We start from the raw sequence: 20,852 nt of genomic DNA, 5'->3' as shown, positions 1-20,852 counted from the left end.
GCCAAAGACTTGAAGGTTGATAGGTAAATTGGCCATTATAAATTGCCCCTAGGATAGGTAGGTGGTAGGGAAATATAGGGACTGGTGGGGATGTGGTAGGAATATGGAATTAGTATAGGATTAGTATAAATGGGTGGTTGATGGTCGGCACAGACTCGGTGGTCCGAAGGGCCTGTTTCAGTGCTGTATCTCTTTTTTAAAAAAAAAAATTTACAACTTGCAAATGCTTTCAATAGAATCAATCTGACTTTAGAGTTTTTGAGGGATGAAAGATCGTCACAGTCTAACTTCCCTTCCTTCAGTTTAAATTCTCAGATCTCCATTTTGGCTTGACTTTTTTTAGAATTTTGAGAAATAATAATTAAACAGACTAAACTTCTCTCCCTTCAGTTTAAATGGTTGAGAGTTCTTTTTTCTGGTGCTAACACCAGCTGTCTGTCTGTGTTCCCTTAGAACAAACTGTCTTCAACTAAAAAAGTCAGTTCAAAATTGAATTGTAACAGATGTATCGCTTGATAGTCTCTCCAAGTGGCTATGTCCATGGTAACGAGAATGCACCCTTTGAATCGCAGTCTCCAAATGGTTGTATCCAGCTGCAACCGAAAATGCATTTTCTCTAACTCCTGAGGCTTGCCGGTTCTTAAAGCAGTCCTGATCCTTTGCCAGCTTTAAAGGTAAACTGCATATTTCCCAGAAGAAAAAAAACTACAGGACCATGACGAGGCATATAAATGGTAAAAGGAGGAGTGGGGCCGCTTGGGGATCAGAAAGGGGATTTACACATGGCGGCATAGGGCATAGCTGAGGTATTAAATGAATACTTTGCATCTGTCTTTGCCTTGGTTGCATCTTCTTCCTTGGTAATGTTGAAAGAGGAGGTAAGTCAGACATGAGAGAGGTTTAAAATTGATAGAGGAAGTATTATGTATGTTGTCTGTACTTAAAGTGGATAAAGCACCAGGACCAGAGGAAATGCATCCAAGCATATTGAGGGAAGTGGAGGTGGAAATCGCAGAGGCACTGGCCATAATTTTTCAGTCTTCCTTAGACTCGGGTGGTGCCAGAGGGCTGGAGAATTGCAAACATTATACCCCTTGTTCAAAAAAGGGTGTAACGATAAGCCCAGCAACTACAGGCCAGTCAGTTTAACTTCGGTGGTGGGAAAACTTCTAGAAAAAATAATTCCGGACAAATGCGATTATTTAAGGAAAGCCAGCATGAATTTCTTAAGGCGAAATCATGTTTAACTAACTTGCTGGAGTTTTTTGAAGAGGTAACAGAGTTGTTGAGGGCAATGCTATTGATGTGGTGTACATGGACTTTCAAAAGGCATTTGATACGGTGCCACACAACAGATTTATGAACAAACTTGTAGCTCATGGAATAAAAGGGACGGTAGCAACATGGATATGCAAAAATGGCTCAGTGACAGGAAACAGAATAGTGGTTAATGGATGTTTTTCGGGCTGGAGGAAGGTTTGTAGTGGAGTTCCCCAGGGATGAGTGTTGGGACCCTTGCTTTTCCTGATGTATATTAATTTCAAAATTTGCAGATGATATGAAACTTAGAAGCGTTGTGAATTGTGAGGAGGATAGTGTAGAACTTCAAAAGGACATTGACAAGTTGGTGGGATGACCAGACAGGTGGCAGATGAAGTTCAATGCAGAGAAATGTGAAGTGATTCTTTTGGTAGGAAGAACATGGAGAGACAATATAAAATAAACAATTCTAAAGGGGGTGCAGGAGCAGAGGGTCCTGGGTGTGTATGTGCATAAGCCATTGAAGGTGGCAGGACAGGTTGAGAGAGCAGTTAATAAAACATACAGTATCCTGGGCTTTATTAATAGGGGCATAGAGTACAAGAGCAAGGAAGTTATGTTGAACTTGTACAAGACACTAGTTCAGCCTCAGCTGAAGTATTGTGTCCAATTCTGGGCGGCACACTTGAGGAAAGACGTGGGGGCATTGGAGAGAGTACAGAAAAGATTCACGAGAATGGTTCCAGGGATGAAGAATTTCAGTTATGAAGATAGATTGGAGAAGTTAGGACTGTTTTCCTTGGAGAAGAGAAGGCTGAGAGGTGATTTGATAGAGGTAGTCAAAATCATGAGGGGTCTGGACAGAGTAGATAGAGAGAAACTGTTCCCACTTGTAAAAGGATCGAGAACGAGAGGGCACAGATTTAAAGTATTTGGTAAGAGAAGCAAAAGTGACATGAGGAAAAGCTTTTTCATGCAGTGAGTGGTTAAGGTCTGGAATGCGCTGCCTGAGAACGTGGTGGAGGCAGGTTCAATTGAAGCATTCAAAAGGGAATTAGTTATATGAAAAGGAAGAATGTGCAGCATTATGGGGAGAAGGCAGGGGAATAGAACTGAGGGAATTGCTCTTTCAGTGAGCCAGTGCTGACACGATGGGCCGAATGGCTTCCTTCTGCACTAACAATTCTGTGATAAGAGGGACAAAGAGAATGAGAATAGATTAGCGACTAACGTAAAAGGGAACCTGATGTCTTTTATAAACAGATAGTGAAAGGGTAATCAAAAGAAGAGTAGGGTTGGTTCGGAACCAAAAAGATGATTTTGGAGGCAGAGGGCATGGCTGAGGTACTAAATGAGTGCTTTGGATCAGTCTTCACTGGAGAAGATGATGCTGCCAATGTAACGGTAAAGAAAGAGGCAGTCGTGATATTGGATAGGATAAAAATAAAGAGGGGGAACTAAAACTTAGCAGTTGTTAGTGGAAAAGTCACTCAGTCTGGAAGGGATGCATCCTAGTTTACTGAGGAAATTGAGGATTGAAATTGTGGAGGTTCTGACCACAATCTTCTAATCCTCTTTGGATTTGGGAATGGTGTCAGAAGACAGGAATACTGCGAATGTTGCACTCCTGTTTTAAAATCAAGGGGGAGAGGAGGATAAACCTGGCAACTAAAGGCCAGTCAGCCTAATGCCAATAGAGGAGGAGACGTTTGGAGACTATTATCTGGGACAAAATTAATCCATCATTTGGAAAAGTATGGGCTAATAAATGAAAGACAGCATGGGTTTTTTAAAGGTAACTCGCATTTGAAGTAAGAGAAGGTTAATATTGTGTATAAACTTTCAAAAGGTGTTTGACGAAGTTCCATCTAATATGTCAGTAAATTTGAAGCCATGGGATTAATGGGACATTAACAGCCTTGATATAAAATTGGCGAAGGGACATGGGGGGGCGGAAGCTGGTGTGGGTGTTGGCTGCATGTTGGGTTTTACTCTGAAATCTCAGGTGCAGTAGTCTCTGAGGCTGCCTTGGTATCTTCAGAGTGTACGAGGAGTTGGGCTAGATTCACACCAGATATGGAAACGCTCTCTTTTTCTGCAGGACTCCGTTCATTATCTTCAAAGGAGGGATGCCTCGGGCCAGCTATGGCGACCGGCATTGTATCTCTGTCCTACATGGTTCCAAGCAGATTGCATTTGACTTCACCTCCCGCGTCATCGATTTCTTTGTTGTTGATGAGGGTGAATCTGAATCAGGTAAATGGTGTTGGCTGACTGTTCCTTTTATGCACGGGCCTGGGGGTAAAAGAGACGTTTATCTGCTGATTTTGCCCGTATTGTGATCAAGCTGTACCTACACTGCGCTGCTTGTTCCTGCTTAGGTGGTTCCTGCTTGTTAAATGGCTTCTTGGCAGTAACCTATGAATGGATAGTGTGTTTACAAACCCCACTCTTCAGTGAGTAAATGAACCATACAGATCAAGCTCCTTGTACAAGGGAACTTTAATATATATAACTCATCCTGTACCTGGGAGAGTTTAATGGGACAGTGTAGAGGGAATTTTATTCTGTATCTAACCCCTGCTCTGACTGTCCTGGGGGTGTTTGATGTTGATACTTGATGACATTCGTATAGATGGCTTTGAGATTAAACTTAAGACAATGCTCCACTAATTATAAGCTTCACACCCAAATGTGACAGTCTGTGCTGTTTCATAAAGGATCCTACTTTTGTTACACTGCAAAATCTTAAAATTAGTTTGACATTTTGATGGGGTAACTGCAGCTATCAGCACTTCCTCAGGAAATTGTTTACTGTTCACCCATCATATTTCCTGTGGTTTAAATTCACAGTATGTGTTCAATTTGACTGGGTAATTGTTGATTTATTGAATATAATGTTTTGCTTTGGGTTTCACAGACTCAAAGGTGTTGTAATAATCTTGGGCAAGGGCTTTCATGATGCTGTGAACAATGGTTGCTTCTTAACACTGGAGTAAATGATTGCATTAATAAAAATGAGCAGAAGGAGGATGTTGTGTAAATCCCAAAGGGAATGCTCCATTTGAAACAAGGAAAGTTGAAGGGCCACCAAGAACAGTCTCTCGGGCCTGATTTGGGCCTATATCCCAGAGGCAGCTGTCAATCAAAGTCGCTACCCCTGCATGATATTCAGAATTCAAGGGTGGCTTGATGAATTTGTGCCAGATGCTTCATCAGCCAAATAGGTCCCCACCTAGGTATAGTGTGGGCAGTGAATCCATGTGGACCAAGTACTCGCAGAAATCCAAATCTCAGCCTTGCCCAGAGTTGCGACCATTGGTCAGTCTATATATGTGTATAATATATATTTCAATAAAAAAATACACACGCATGCACTCTTGCACACTGTGCAGAAATGGCTAGTAGTGATCTTAACTGCCTGCGTGCTGTGATCAGCAATGTAGAATGAGCAAGTACTGTGAAGATGATGTGCTTCATTTGGTCACAGTGCTATTTTTTTGGAGGAAAGTCTGCACTCTACACTCTCCTTCAATGACTCCTCTTTTGTTCTTCCTAGATTGCGATGAGCCAAGTGCATTGTTGGTTCTAGCGGAGGAGGAGCTGGTAGCCATTGATTTGAAGACCCCTTCATGGCCAGTAATTCAGTCTCCATACCTGATACCTCTCCACTGCTCAGCAATCACCTGCTCCCACCATGTCTCCAACATCCCCATTAAACTCTGGGAGAGAATCATTGCTGCTGGCAACAAGCAGACCACTCACTACTCCACCAAGGTACAGCTCCAAAGCATGCTGTCTAGGGTGGGGAGGGGGCAGGGGGTGGGGATGGTTTGTGATGAAGAAAATCTCTTCAACATTTAAGCAGAGCCCCTAGCTGAAATTACAGGACGCTCTCTGGGTGTTGCAGGCAGTCTCACTAACTGTTGGTCATGTGTTGCAATCAGGAACAACAGCTAATATATACCATGGCGCTTCACAGGAGTATAATCAGACATAATTTGACAGCCAGCCACATATGGAGTTATTGGCTATGAGAGGTGTTCAAAAGGTTGACCAAAGAGGTAGATGTCGAATGTCTTAAATGGAGAGAGAGGTGGAGAGGATTAGGAAGAGAATTTCCAAAAAAATTGGTGATGCACTTGAGGCCTAAATTTGATGGAACTTGAGGGCAAAAGCTTACCTAAAAGAATGAAGTTCTGACGTCAAGTGGGCTGGAGTGTGTTATTGTGTAATGCCGCCTTCACACATTACAGTTTTCTGTAACCTCCCTCATCACTCAGCATCCTTTACAGTTCTGCTGTGAGTGAATCATAGAAAAGTTATGGCACAGAAGGAGGCCATTCAGCCCATCGTGTCTGCGCCAGCTGAAAAAAACTAGCCACCCAATCTAATCCCACTTTCCAGCACTGGTCTGTAGCCTTGCAGGTTACAGCACTACAGGTACATGTCTAGGAACTTTTTTTTTAAAGAATTGAGGGTTTCTGCCTCCACCACCATTCCTGGCAGTGAATTCCAGACACACACCACCCTCTGGGTGAAAAAGCTTTACCTCCTGTCCCCTCTAATCCTTCTACCAATTGTCTTAAATCTGTGCCCCCCTGGTAACTTCCCTCTCCACTAGGGGAAACAGGTTCTTCCTGTCTACTCTGTATAGATCCCTTATAATTTTGTACACCTCAATCAAGTCACTCCTCAGCCACCTCTGTCTGAGGTAAACAGCACTAGCCTATTCGATCTTTTCTCATAGCTGCAACTTTCAAGCCCTGGCAACATTCTTGTAACTCTCCTCTGTACTCTCTCCCGAGCAATTATGTCATTTCTGTAATGTGGTGACCAGAACTGTACGCAATACTCCAGCTGTGGCCTAACCAGCATTTTATACAGTGTTACAAAGAACAGCACAGAAACAGGTCATTCAGCCCTCCAAGCCTGCGCCGATCTTGATGCCTGCCTAAACTAACACCTTCTGCACCTCTGGGGCCCATATCCCTCTATTCCCTTCCTATTCATATATTTGTCAAGATGTCTCTTAAACGTCGCTATCGTATCTGCTTCCACCACCTCCCCTGGCAGCAAGTTCCAGGCACTCACCACCCTCTGTGTAAAAAAAAAAAAAAAAAAAAAAAAAAAACTTGCCTCACACATCCCCTCTAAACGTTGCCCCTTGCACCTTAAACCTATGTCCCCTAGTAACTGAATTTTCCACCCTGGGGAAAAAGCTTCTGACTATCCACTCTGTCCATGCCACTCATAACTTTGTAAACCTCTATCATGTCGCCCCTCCACCTCCGTCGTTCCAGTGAAAATAATCCGAGTTTTTCCAACCTCTGTTCCAGCATTGCATCCCTGCTTTTGTATTTTATGCCTCTGACAATAAAAAAGCATTCCATATGCCTTCTTCACTCCATCTACCTGTCCTGCCACCTTCAGGGACCTGTGGACATGCACTCCAAGGTCTCTCGCTTCTTCTACCCTTCTCAATATCCTCCCATTTATTGTGTATTCCCTCATTTTATTTGCCCTCCCCAAATGCATTACCTCACAATTCCCTAGATTGAATTCCATTTGCCACTTTTCTGCCCACTCAACCAAACCATTGCTATCATTCTGGATTCTACAGCTATCCTCTTCACTGTCAACTACATGGCCAATTTTTGTGTCATGTGCAAATTTCCCAATCATGCCTCCCACATTTAAGTCTAAATCATTAATATATACCACAAACAGCAAGGGACCCAATACTGAGCCCTGTGGAACCCCAGTGGAAACTGCTTTCCATTCATAAAAACATCCGTCAACTACTACCCTTTGTTTCCTGTCCCTGAGCCAATTTTGGATCCAACCTGCCACATTCCCCTTATCCCATGGGCTTTCATTTTACTGACCAGTCTGCCATATGGGACCTTGTTAGATGCCTTAATAAAATCCATGTAGACCACATCCATTGCACTACCCTCATCAATCCTCCTTGTTACTTCCTCAAAAAATTCAATCAAGTTAGTAAGATACGACCTTCCCTTAACAAATCCATGTCGACTATCCCTGATTAAGCTGTGCCTTTCTAAGTGGCAGTTTATCCTGTCTCTCAGAATTGATTCTAATAATTTGCTCACCACTGAGGTCAGACTGACCAGCCAATAATTATTTGGCCTATCCCTCACGCCCTTTTTTAACAATGTGCAACTTTCACAGACCTCCAATCCTCTGGTACCTCTCCTGTATCTAGTGAGGATTTGAAGATGATCCTCAGAGCATCTGCTATTTCCTCCCTGGCTTCCTTTAACAACCTGGGATAAAATCATCCAGCTCTGGCGATTTATCCACTTTAAAGGATGTCAGACCCTCTAGTTCTTCCTCTCTCATTATGCTTATTGTATCTAATATTTCACACTACTCTTTTACTACAATGTCTGCATGATCTCTCACCTTTGTGAAGTCGGAGACAAAAAACTCATTAAGAGCCCTGCCCTCATCTTCTGCATCCACGCATAAGTTCCCTTGTATATCTCTGATGGGCCCTACCCTTTCCTTAGTTATCCTCTTGCTCTTAATGTACTGATAAAATATCTTTGGGTTTTCCTTGATTTTACTTGCTAATTTTTCATGTCCTCTCTTTGCTTTTCTAATTTCCTTTTTAACTTCACCCCTACACTTTCCATACACCCCTAGGCTTTGTAAAGTATTAAGGTTTTTTGTGATAGTCATAAGCTTTCTTTTTCTGCTTTATTATTTCAGCATTGCAACCTTGCACAGCAGAGCTTTATATGGATGTGGCATTTCAAAGTTAATTAACTTGCAAGCGAAAATGTGGAGACCTCAGTGGCCTTAGACACATGCAGGTCCCAGGTTCCATCTGTAATCCAGGTGGAATGGCGGATGTGGGAGAAAATTGGCAGAATTCCTGATACTGAACACACATTGCGGGATGGGGGAGGAAGTTCTCAGGGTGGGTGCTCTGGGTTTGTGCAGGATTGGGCTCAGCTGTCATTGTTGCATCACTGAAGGGCTGTCTGCAGCGCTGAACAGTCCCTGAGCCGTTTGCCATCAGTTGAAGAGGGGAGAAAATTTGGGACTTTTAGTGGTGGAGGAGGGAACAGGTAACACTTAGTCACCAATAATCTGGGCAAAGAGCCCTCTGCAGGTAAAGGAGGGCACTGCATACACGTGAAGACACTGTTCATTCTCTCTACATTAGTGCCCTTCCTGGTGTCAGCAGCTTTCAGGCAGACACGTGCACGATCACTGGTAGTTTGTGTTTGAAGTGACCGATAATGTATTGTCTCCACAGCCGTGGCCTATCGATGGTGGGTACAGCACCGCACCTGAGCCCTCGCAAAGAGACCTGCTCCTCACTGGGTAAGGACAGTCAGTCTTCACAACTCTCAGCTTCAGCTGGACTGAGGCAGGTGATAGATGCTAGATTCATAAACTGAGAAAGATTGTGATAGGCGTCTCTTTCCCCAGAGTTCACTACATAGTGAATTACACTGAAGCTCATTGACAATTGTGTAAACTAATGCTGCATCCAATTTGTGCACAGCAAGATCTCGCAGTAAATGAGAGGAGTGACTAGGTGAATTGGTGCTGGATGAGGGAGGAATGTGACCACACGGAACTGGCTTCTCTACAGATGTTGCACGGGATCTTTTATATCCAACTGCTTTACTGGAACAGGCTGACAGAGCCTCAGTATAATGTCTCGCGCAAAAGGCAGCACCTCCGACAGGCAACACATTCTGCACTAAGTTGCAGCACTGGCCTGAGTTTAATAGAGGTGAGACAGCTTGTTCTCCAAGCACAGGGCTTGGAGCATTGAGCAGGAATGGGCACTTTTACTGGGCGTGGTTAACAGAAACCAGCCCTTGTCCCTGAGCTGTGTTTACTCACATAACTCACCTTAACTTGGAATTTGTTTTTATACTTTAAGAATTTTTTGGGTCTTTTTTATTAAATTGAAAAGAAAAAACAGTTCTAATTTCTGGATTGTAAAGGGTCAGCACAGGCCCTGGGATGTAGTAACTTTCCCCACTCTCTGGTTATATACTTTGTGCCTTGTATTTTCCAGTTGTATATTTTTCCTTTTCCCATTTCACAATTTATATTTTTTGGTGAGCTGGATAGGATCAGAGAACAGTGCAGAGCCAGCCAGATAACACTTCTACACTCTGGGAGGAGCACAGATCCTGATCCCAATCCTACACATACACAGCCAAGGACATGCAACAAATCCTACCTCGAGGGGAGAGGGGGTGTCAAACCTGAGAGACAGGCAGACAATGCTGAGACTGGGAGGGAGGCTGTTACACTAGGAGAAAGGGGTAACTGGTAAGAGAGAGAGGGGGAGACATACTGGAGGAAGCCATTTAGCCCCTCCAGCCTGTTCCACCATTCAATGAGATCATGGCTGATTTGCGAACTCTACATACCCACCTTTGCCGTATATCCCTTAATAACTATGGTTAACAACAATCTGTCAATCTCAGATTTAAAATTAACAATTGAGCTAACATCAACTTCCATTTGCAGACTAGAGTTCCAAACTTTAACTTTGATTATAGCAGTGTTTCCTAATTTTACTCCCAAAAGGAGTGCTCTAATATTTAGGCAGTGTTCCAAATTCCAATGAGCTGACACTTTCTTTCTATCCAAACCATCAGTTCCCCTTCTCTTGAAAACTTCGATCAAATCACCCATAACTTTCTAAATTTCAGAAAATACAACCCTAGTTTGTATAATCTCCTCTTGTAATTTAATCCTTGGAATCCAGGTATCATTTAGGTAAATTTGTGCTGCACTCTGTCCAAGGCCAGTATATCCTTCCTAAGGTGTGGTGCCCAGAAATGCTCACTGTGCTCCAGGTATAGTCTAACCAGGGCTTTGTATAGCTGAAGCATGACTTCTACCCTCTAGTATTCTAGTCTTCCAGATATAAAGGCCAGCATTCCATTAGCCTTTGATTATTTTCTGTACCTGTTCATGACATTTTAATGATGTGTCAAACTTCTATGTTCTATCCTTTTTAGGTGCCAAGTGGATGACCTCATACTTGCCTATTTGAAATGTATTTGTCACAGTTTTACATGTTTACTCAATCTATTAATAGTCGAGGTTCCAATCGATATCCTTACATGATGCCACTAGTCACATCCCACTAATTAGGTTACCTGCTCATTATCCATACTGTCAGTCTCATGATGCTGAGCCAATGTCCTAATCAGGTCCATAATTTACCCTCAAATGCATGAACTTCAACTTTAGCTAACAGTCTCTTCGGAGGTACATTATCAAAAGATTTCTGGAAGTCCATATAAATAATATCCATTGACATTCCCTGGTCCACTACTTTAGTCGCCTCTTCAAAAAAATTCAATTAGATTCGTCAAGCATGACATACTCTACAAACTGTGCTGCTCTCTCTGATTAGTGAAAATATTTTTAAAGGTGTTCAGACACTCTATCCTTAATTATAGACTCTGGTAATTTCATAACAGATGTTCGATTAAACCAATCTATAAATCCCTGGCTTCCTCCTTGTAGCTTTCTTAACGGGAGCAGAGAGAGAGATGATGCTTTAGTTTTTGTTGAGTTTCAGCAATGCTCCAACATTCATTGCTGTGTAGTGATGAGACGTGCCTGCACTCTCGTTACACGGCACTCTGAGCTCTGATTGTTTGCTGAGTGGAGACTCTGCACTTTCAAGTGTGAGGAGGTGCGTGTGACGAGTGATGCCACTAGCTCAAGTCCTATAGAGTTGATAGCTTCTCTGGTTCTGTAGATGCTGGATAGTCCTCGCAGCAAGAGGAGAGGGCAGAGGTCTGGTGACAGCCCAGGATGTGTGGCCCAGAGATGAATGGCACAACTCTGCTGAGGTTGGCAGCTGATGAGTTGGTATCTAAGCTGTAACTTTTCAATGCAGAATAAGTTTGCCTCAGTTCTCAGTGACACTGTTCTATAGCACAGAACAGTGTGGGGTTATCTCAGTAACCCCAGGTTAGCACTTCTGATATTGTTTGTTTTCTCTTGGCAGGCACGAAGATGGGACAGTCCGTTTCTGGGATGCATCAGGAGTATGCCTGAAGCCTCTGTACAAACTCAGCACAGTGAGTGTGTTTGTCACAGACGCAGATCACAATGACAACCTGAATCAGTCCGGGGAGGATGAGTGGCCGCCCCTGCGGAAGGTATGACAGCATTGGCACAAGGAGTTTGTGTAACTGGTGATCAGCAGCAATGCGGCAGGGACCCGAATAAGCTTCAGGCAGAGCACCAGCTGGAAACCTGCATTTCCCCCTCCCACATCCCCCACTCCCCCAGGTACCCCAGAGCCTTGCTGACCTCCAACTGCCAGGCATGCCAAGGAGTAGAGTGTGATTTTACTGTCCCATTTGTTTTGGATGTGCCTGGAGCAAATATCAGACATTAAGTAGGACACAGCACTGTTTGAGACTGGGAGGCAGGAATCTGAACCTTGATGAAAGGCCCGCGCTGAGAGTAAGAAGGCGGACAAGGTGAATAGGGAAGTAGTGATGATGCAGAAACTCTAGCCCAGACACTTCTGGTTGCAAATTGTTTAGCCTTTCAACACTGCAGTGTCAGCTTTTGAGTCACAGGTGGTGGGTTCAAGCCTTACTGTTGAACACCTAATTCAGGCTAACACACTGGTGCAGTGCTGAGGGAGTGCTGCACTGTCAGAGGTGCCATTTTTTGAATGGGGCACTAAACCAAGGCTTGTGTAAGATTTAGGTTTGGGAGTCACAGATGCCCAAAAAGGGGGTTGAGCTCATAATGTGATTTTTAAAGTAGTTTATTAAGAAGCAACAGATTAAATATAATGTATTGGTTAAATAGACAGAAAAGCATACGACCATGACGGATGAGAACGGTTTACTGATCCCAGAGAGTGAACAGACTGATGAAGCTCATTTCTGCAACTGGAGGTGGCAGTCTCTGCCTGCTCTGTTTGTGGCTTTCTCGTCTTTGTTCTCTGTCTGCTCAAGCTGACCGAGGTTTAGTTTAGTTTAGAGATACAGCACTGAAACAGGCCCTTTGGCCCACCGAGTCTGTGTCGACCATCAACCACCCATTTATACTAATCCTACATTAATCCCATATTCCCTACCACATCCCCTCCTACATTAATCCCATATTTCCTACCATTCTCCTACCACCTAACTACACTAGGGACAATTTACAATGGCCAATTTACCTATCAACCTGCAAGTCTTTGGCAGTGGGAGGAAAACGGAGCACCTGGCGGAAATCCACGCAGTCACAGGGAGAACTTGCAAACTCCGCTCAGGCAGTACCCAGAACCGAACCTGGGTCGCTGGAGCTGTGAGGCTGCAGTGCTAACCACTGCGCCCCTGTGCTTCACCTCGCCCCGAAAAGGAAATATCCTTATTGACTTCTCACAGATGGTCCCTGACTAACTTAGCTGCTTCTAAGCTGCCACCAAGAATACATGTTTTTTAGATTTAGAGATACAGCACTGAAACAGGCCCTTCGGCCCACCGAGTCTGTGCCGACCATCGACCACCCATTTATACTAATCCTACACTAATCCCATATTCCTATCACATCCCCACCTGTCCCTACATTCTCCTACCACCTACCTATACTAGGGGCAATTTATAATGGCCAATTTACCTATCAACCTGCAAGTCTTTTGGCTGTGGGAGGAAACCGGAGCACCCGGCGAAAACCCACGCAGACACAGGGAGAACTTGCAAACTCCACACAGGCAGTACCCAGAATTGAACCCGGGTCGCTGGAGCTGTGAGGCTACGGTGCTCGCCACTGTGCCGCCCACAAAATGTTATAAACTTTTCCATGAAAATATGATCACCATCGACTTAGATTGGCATTCCCCGCCTACAGATCATCTCACTCAATACTAATTTATTGACATATCATAAATACATATGGTTCAAACAAAAGATCATGCATGGACCCAAAAGACACTCTAGCTCTCCTTTTACCTGTATCCACCTTGTGGATAATTCTTGCCAAGTATTAGACCTAGCCCTTGATTACTTTAATCCAGATTCCATATCCCTCTTTACATTAATTGTACTCCCTCTAACGTACCATTTTATCCTGATTAGTTTAAAGTCAGTTTCTCTATGGAGTATGTGTTTTTGGCTTGATGCTTTAAAATGTTGTCTCACTCTAGTGGCCACATTAACCATTTCATGGTGTCATGTTGTCAAGTAGCTGAGCATGTCTGAGACCAGTTCTTCAGTGCAGCTTTACCATGTTTTTCTGCATGTTATTCGCTTCACATGCAACAAATCACATCCACACACTCATACCAGTATCCCAGTATCATGCCACATGTTCAATCTGATACAATCCATTCTTGGACCTTTAGGTGATATTATCAAAAGATCAAGGGTGGTGTCTGTCTGAAGATCTTTGCTTATCTCCCCTTGCATGGTCCCAATGTCTTGGTTAGTGGCCAGACTATCAAACGCAGTTTTCTTAAAAATAGACCAAGGATACAGACGTCTCCAAGACAATTTACAAGTCTCATCTACACTTTCCTGACTTTCACTAGAATGTACGAGGATATCAGATTAATATGTTCCATTGAACCATACACAAGGTGAGTTATTCCAATTCCCATTTGGTAATGTGATTTTCCTGTTCTTGCCTTTTACTCTAAGGGGGGCATCCCATTAGCTAACGTTTTATCTTATTCATGAGCCCTGGAGGAACTTGACAGTCCAATACCATATTCTCACTATCTTTAGAACAAAAATCATACATTCCCAAGTGGTCCCAGCTATTAATACATTTGTTTGTTTGTTTGTTTTAGATGACCTTGTATGCTTCAAAAATGTCAAAATCCTCCCAAATTGAAACAGCAGTGTTGTTGGGCTGACAGGCTTTGTCCATGTTCAATCTGTTTTTCTCCAAAAGGAACCTGTATTTTTTGATACTCGGGAACCATCTAGACTGCTTTTCCATCAGTTTTTATTGGTTGAAAATTTGATTATCCTCTGAAATTTGAGTGCTTGAAATAGCTACTCGTCAATTTATCGAGTCAAATCTCAATTTTCTAATTTTGCATCGTCTTTTACATTAAAGACAGAAGTACTTGTAACTAGTTTAGAGGTAACTTCTGTATCTCTCTTTCTCAAGCACTTTGTCTTGGAAGATAACAAATGGCCTGAATGGGTTAAGGCCAAGTCTTTAAAAGGCAAAGCCTTTAGTCCATATTGTCACCATGCTGTGACATTTGATGTCTGTGGATAAATTCTTAAATTTTTTAGAAAAAAACTGCTAGATGTCTTGCTGTGGTATCAATACTCATGTGGCCCTGGAAACCATCGTCGCCTGTTGTGTTTTTTTGAAAAAAGCACAAAGAATCCATTGTAACCCTGCCTCAGAGCTCAATAGGTTAATTTGTCCAATCATGCCTGTCAATTTACAAACTTAAAATGTAATAATGTCCACTATATAACTTTACACTCAGCAATAGAAAGGTTGTGTGGTGAATTAAATGAAAAGAAACATCTGTCAGCAGAAAGGGTTAACTTCTCTGCTTGTTCGCAAGGTGGCGGAGAAAAACATTCGCAAATGCATCACTTTACATAACTGTTTTTCCCAAAGATGAACCAAGCACCGTTTTAAACTGTTTTCCCAATTCTTGGGGCCCTTTTTAAATTTGCTCAAGTTTCTTTACTGTTAGGAAGTGTAAACAACAAAAATTAGTAGTAACGTTATCAACTTCAATTAAACTCCAATTGTTTCCAAACTTATTAACATCTTCCTCAAACCGATTTTTTTCAACTTCTGATGTTTGGAAGCATCATCTTGCCTTAACAATGACTTGGCAGTGGCTTGAATATGCGTGTAAGGGCACTGCTTCATCGGAGCATGTACCAGTCTGCTAATATCTTCGAGGTTGATCATGTTTCTACAGTCATGTTATTGGGCTGCGATTACATGGCCGCTGATATCAACAGTGCAGACTACTGATCTCCCGCTACTGTCATATTGGAGAGGGGAAGCCACCTCTCCCAAAAAGACCAGTAGGAATCACTTGGGAGGCTGGCTTACTGGTCTGGAGGACTGAGACACCGCGATGGCAACTGGCCGAGTCCCGATTCCAGTTCACATTGCCTCTATCGCTGTCTCCATTCTCTCTAGTCACTGTTGGACAGGGTTGGGACTCATCAATGCTGGAGGAGGAGGAGGGAAAGCAGGCTCACTATTCCTGTCAGTTCTCACCCCCCGCCCCCCCCCCACCCCTATTACAGTAGTCGTGTGCGTAATAGCCCAAGCAGTTGCAATTAAAACAGCGCTCTGGATATTCCTTCTCGGGATGTGGTTTCTAGGCAGTCCAGATTTCTGACTGGGCAAGGGGTCTCCAACGGCTGCTACCTTGGTTTTTGCAAGTATTTGGGGAAGGTTACCTGTCCCCAGACATTTACCGGCGTAGAGGATCAAATCATACCAGGTCACTGTTTGTGTTTTAAGCGCCCAACCCACTACGGACTGCCAGCTGGCGTCCTTTCAGGAAAAGGCTTTTAAAATTTAGGGTGTCATGATGTGTATCGTCATCCTCCTTGTGCTCCCCTCTTGACTCTTATGGTCATCCCCCTCTCGAGTCTTAGGGTAACAGTAATGGAGTTTCTCTGCTTATACATTGAGACTTTTGGTGGGGGCCTGTTTGATGTTAATGAGGACATCGTGGAAATCAATGTTCTGTTCCCCTATGGCCCTTCGTAGGTCAGCCTCTAGCTCATTGAGCGAGCCTTTAGACATCGTGCCCCAGTCCATGTCTTGCTTTAACTCTGGGGAACATGCAGCTAGAAGAACACAAGAAATAGTAACAAGAGTAGACCATAGGCCCATTGAGTCTGCTGTGCCATTAAAAACGATCATGGCTGATCTTGGGCTTCAACTCTACTTTACTTTCCTGCCCACTCACTGTATCCCTTGATTCCCTGAGACCAAAACTCTGTCTATCCCAGCCTTAAATGTATTCAACGATGGAGCATCCACAACCCTCTGGGGTAGAGAATTCCAAAGATTCACAACCCTTTGAGAGAAGTAATTTCTCCTCATCTCAGTCATAAATGATCAACCCCTTATCCTGAGCCTATGGCCCCGTGTTTTAGATTCCCCAACCAGCGGAAACAATCTCTGTGTCTATGCTATCCAGCCCCTTCAAAATCTTGTAGGTTTCAATGAGATCACCTCTCATTCTTCTAAACTCCAGAGAATATAGGCCCAATTTACTCAGCTTCTCATCATAGGACAACCCCCTCGTCCTAGGGACCAATTTAGTAAACATTCGCTGTACCGTCTCCAATGCAAGTATATCCTTTCTTAAATGTGGAGATCAAAACTGCACTCGGTACTCCAGATATGGTCTCACCAAAGGCCTGTACAACTGTAACATGACTTCTTTATTCCTGTACTCCAATTCCCTTCCAATAAAGGCCAACATGCCATTTGCCTTCCTAATTGCTTGCTGTACCTGCATGTTAACTTACTGCATTCCTTGTACAAGCACACCCAACATCAACACTTACAAATTACACACCTTTTAAAATATATTCTGCTTTTCTATTCTTACGACCAAAGTGAATAACTGCATTATACTCCATCTGCCATCTTGCCTGCTCATTTAACCTGTCAATATCTCTTTGCAGCCTCTGTGTCCTCCCCACCATTTACCTTTTCGGCTACCTTTGTATCATCAGTAAACTTAGATATATTACACTCTGTCTCTTCATCTAAGTCATTAATATAGATTGTAAATCGCTGAGGCCCCAGCACTGATCCTTGTGATACTCCACTATTCACTGCCTGCCAACTTGAAAATGCCCGGTTTATGACCACTCTTTGCTTCCTGTCCGTTAACCATTCCTCTATCCATGCTAATATATCACCCCCAACTCCATGAGCCCTTATCTTGCCGATTTAACATTTTGTGTGGCACCATATGGAATGCCTTTTGGCAATCCAGGTCTACTACATCTACTAGTTTCCCTTTATCTACCCTAATCTTTACATCCTCAAAAAACTCCAATAAATTTGTCAGACAGGATTTTCCTTTCGTAAAACCATGTTGACTTGTTCTAATCATACTGTGCTTTTCTAAGTGCATTGTTAAAACTTCCTTAGTAATAGATTCCTGCATTTTCCCAACGACTGATGTTGCGCTAACTGGCCTGTAGTTCACGGTTTTCTCTCTCCTTTCTTGAAAAGTGAGGATCTGTTTAAAGTCATCGCTCTCTGACTCTGGGTGTGAGGTTTTAAAAATTTCCTGTTTTAGCAGGAGGAGTGGGGGTGGCGGTCAGTTCTCGTATCTAATGTCATCGCTAACTCTTCCCTCAGGGCCCTGACATCGCCGGGGGAAAGGGGTCTCTGCATAATTGTGACCTCTTCTCTGACCACAGTATGGGGATGGTTCTTCACTGCTCCCACACACACCACCCCCCCCCAATAAACCATCTTGGCCCTAGCTTGAGTAATTACACACACTGGTATTTTCCTGTCTTGTATTGGAGAGGTGGAGCAGAGGGGGTGAGGTTCTCAAAGGCCGGGGTCCCCTGCTCTGGCTTTGGAGACAGCAGCCACCACTGTCTGCTGTTGGCTGATTTGTGCCTGGAGTTGACAGATTTTGGCTAAATACGGGGCATGGTCTGTTTCAGGGGAGGCGACAGTTTGTTGTCGAACTAATTCCCTCAAAGTTCCCCTTACATCTTCTAACTCCTCACTTAGTCTGGTGTTTTCTGCCTGTAATTTAGTAGTTTGTTCCAATATCTGCTCTCTTTTTCCTTGTATAATGTGCTGTCATGTGGTTCCTGTTCCCAGCGTAACTGTGCAAGATGGCAATGCTCTCCTGCCAAACTTTGCGTTCTTTTTGTAACTTATCCACTTATTCTCTTAGTTCTTGTTTTCTTCTATTTAACTGTGAGGCACATAAATCTGCCCCATTGGCCAGTTTATCCCAGCCTTTTTTTAAACTTAAGTTTGTGCTTCTCCACCTCCTCAGAGAGCCTACTGAGGATATATTTGTAATCCCCATCGCACTCTTCTACAATCCTCAGGTTATGTCTTGCTCCCAGTGTCCCTGTCGTCTTCGTCATGCTATCGATCAGCCGTTCCCTGTGATATGCCAACACCATTCTACTTCTATCTTTACTTGACCAAAACTCCTGTTTTCTACCTGTCTCATCAATGTTCACATACATTTAAGCTGTTGCTTCTCTCAACTAAGCCTGTGATTCAGACCACTGTGTATCCCACTGCTGATAGGTTTGGGAGTCACAGATGCCCAAGAAAGGGGTCGAGCTCAATGTAATTTTTAAAGTAGTTTGTCAAGAAGCAACAGTTTAAATATAATGCATTGGTTAAATAGATGGAAAAGCCTACGACCATGACAGGTGAAAACGGTTTACTGATCCCAGAGAGGGAACCGATGGATGAAGCCCATTTCTGCAGCTGGAGGTGGCAGTCTCTGCTTGCTCCGTTTGCAGCAGCCTGCTCTTTGTTCTCCGTCTTTTCAAGCTAACCAAGGTGTCGCGAGGTTCTTTGTGTCGTCCTCTACCTGATGAGGACGGCCCTCTGCCCCTCTGAGTATCCATTGATATACCTTATTTTTGGGGTCTGGTATTTCACCCTATGTCAGTCACTTGTTCAAACTCTTCTAACCAATGGCTACAGGACAGGTACCCGAGGTGTCTCGAGTGGTCGCCTCCCCTTGTCCAATACTTTAATTTGAGGACATCTTTCAATTTGCCTCATGCTGGGGGCTATTTGTTGGCACTTGTATAGATAAGAGGGTACACAAGGTGTTAGAAGATTCCCTCCTTTCAGCCTAGGAATGTCTATAGTGTCTAGTGGCTTGTATATGGTCCCCTCAGGAACGTCATGCTCCTTGGCTTCTATCTTTGTTTATACCAGTGGTGTCCCTGGCTGCTAAGAGCTGCTTCTCTGTCACTTGGCGAGTGAACGAGAAAACAGCTTTTCTGTGGGTGATCTCATTCTCTGCCTACTGTTCCCATAAGAATTCTGTGCTATTCAGAGAAGTATCATTTATTAAAGGTCCCATTTCTTGCACTCGGTCTGCCTCTTCCTGCCATTATTGTAAAAGCAGAACATTCTCCCGGTGTCCTAACCAAAACATTCCCTCCACCAGTTCAGACTTGCATGATATTTTCCAAGTTGGTTTTTGGAAGCAGTTAATGGCAGCATGACAGCCCTGGATGGCAGGCTGTTCCACACCCCTGCAGTCTGATGGGTATGAGAGTCAACTCAAATTGGCAATTATTGTGCACCAGTTCTAAAATCAGTTCGTTAAATCTCTTATCCATGAATTCCTGGGTCACTCAAAACTTTAAAAATCAGTCAGTCTGTCCTTGTAATTTTAATATTAGACTCAGAGACCTAGTCATCAGCTTTCAGTTCTTCTGATGGTGAGAATACCAAATAGAATCTGTTTCTCCGCCCCTCCCCCCACCACAAGCGGCTGTATTTCAGATTGCAGAGGGCACTGAGAGATCAGCTCTCTGGCAATCTAATCAGATCTGATTCACAACAGGTTTAATGGAGTGTTTGTACTGGCCCTGCTGTGCAGTAGAGCTGTTACAGAAAGCTTTTTTTAATCCACATTGTGTTCCTATAGGTGGGCTCTTTTGATCCGTACAGTGACGACCCCAGGCTGGGAATCCAGAAGATTCACTTGTGCAAATATAGCAGTCATTTGACGGTGGCCGGCACTGCAGGACAGGTGAGGAGCCTGAACATTAACTTGGTCCCCCTATGTGTACTGGTGCTGTCCCTGGATGTACCCCCACCCTGTGAGTTACTGTCACTCTCCCCAGGACATCTATATTGTGAAAGTATTAGGTAGCCAAAGTAGCAGCAGAAAATGTGTTTTATATAATGTAACAAACGCTGCTAAGAAATAGATAAGAGAAAGTTCTGTGATTCTGATGGTTTCCTGCTGTAGGTCCCAGAGGCCCAGGAAACCATCAGAATCACAGAATTTCTGGTAGAAGAGTTGAATACTGTACTGGTGTTGCAGCGTGCATGTCATTGGAGTCAGTATCTTTGTGGCTGTAGATCAGGATGTTGGGGAAGTGGTTTGCGGGTTCACTCACTGGGTTCCCTGTGTCTGTGCCACTGATGCCTCATTTCTTCCCGGCAGGTTTTGGTGATGGAGCTGAATGATGAGGTTGCTGATCAGGAGGTTGCCTGCACCCTTGTTGACATTTTGCAGGATCAGGATACGTTCAAGTGGAAAGGCCACGAGCGGCTGAACCCGCGTGAGGAGCTAGTTCACTTCCCCGCAGGCTTCCAGCCCTTTGTCCTGGTGCAGTGTCAGCCCCCAGCTGTCGTCACATCACTTGCCCTGCATTCGGAGTGGAAACTGGTGACTTTTGGCACAAGTCATGGCTTTGGGCTCTACGACTACCAGCAAAAACGCACCATTGTGGTGAGGTCAGTTAAGGGATTGTCCCATCCGCCGTGGTCAGGTTAGGGACTGTCCGTTCAGTCCATGTTTTGATGTATACAAGTCCAGGTTGTTGGACAGAGCTGTGGTCTTTTGAAACCAGTTTTGGGCA

The 20,852-nt window shown here is 43.8% G+C and overlaps 1 protein-coding gene across 6 annotated transcripts in view; it reads left to right on the top strand.

Annotated features, from left to right (window-relative positions):
• Positions 1-20,852, top strand: part of llgl2 (LLGL scribble cell polarity complex component 2) — a 157,035-nt gene that overhangs the window by 108,126 nt on the left and 28,057 nt on the right. For all 6 annotated transcript variants that reach the window (XM_068057807.1, XM_068057806.1, XM_068057809.1 and 3 more), the window contains 6 exons: positions 3,362-3,516; positions 4,820-5,037; positions 8,552-8,619; positions 11,291-11,444; positions 19,910-20,014; positions 20,435-20,727. In XM_068057807.1, the coding sequence (XP_067913908.1) occupies positions 3,362-3,516; positions 4,820-5,037; positions 8,552-8,619; positions 11,291-11,444; positions 19,910-20,014; positions 20,435-20,727 (993 nt within the window). The remainder of the gene's footprint in view (positions 1-3,361; positions 3,517-4,819; positions 5,038-8,551; positions 8,620-11,290; positions 11,445-19,909; positions 20,015-20,434; positions 20,728-20,852) is intronic.

This window comes from Heterodontus francisci, chromosome 26 (assembly GCF_036365525.1).
Source record: "Heterodontus francisci isolate sHetFra1 chromosome 26, sHetFra1.hap1, whole genome shotgun sequence".
NCBI classification, from domain to species: domain Eukaryota; kingdom Metazoa; phylum Chordata; class Chondrichthyes; order Heterodontiformes; family Heterodontidae; genus Heterodontus; species Heterodontus francisci.
Note: the sequence above shows the minus strand (reverse complement) of the source record. Positions and strands in the feature narration are given on the sequence as shown.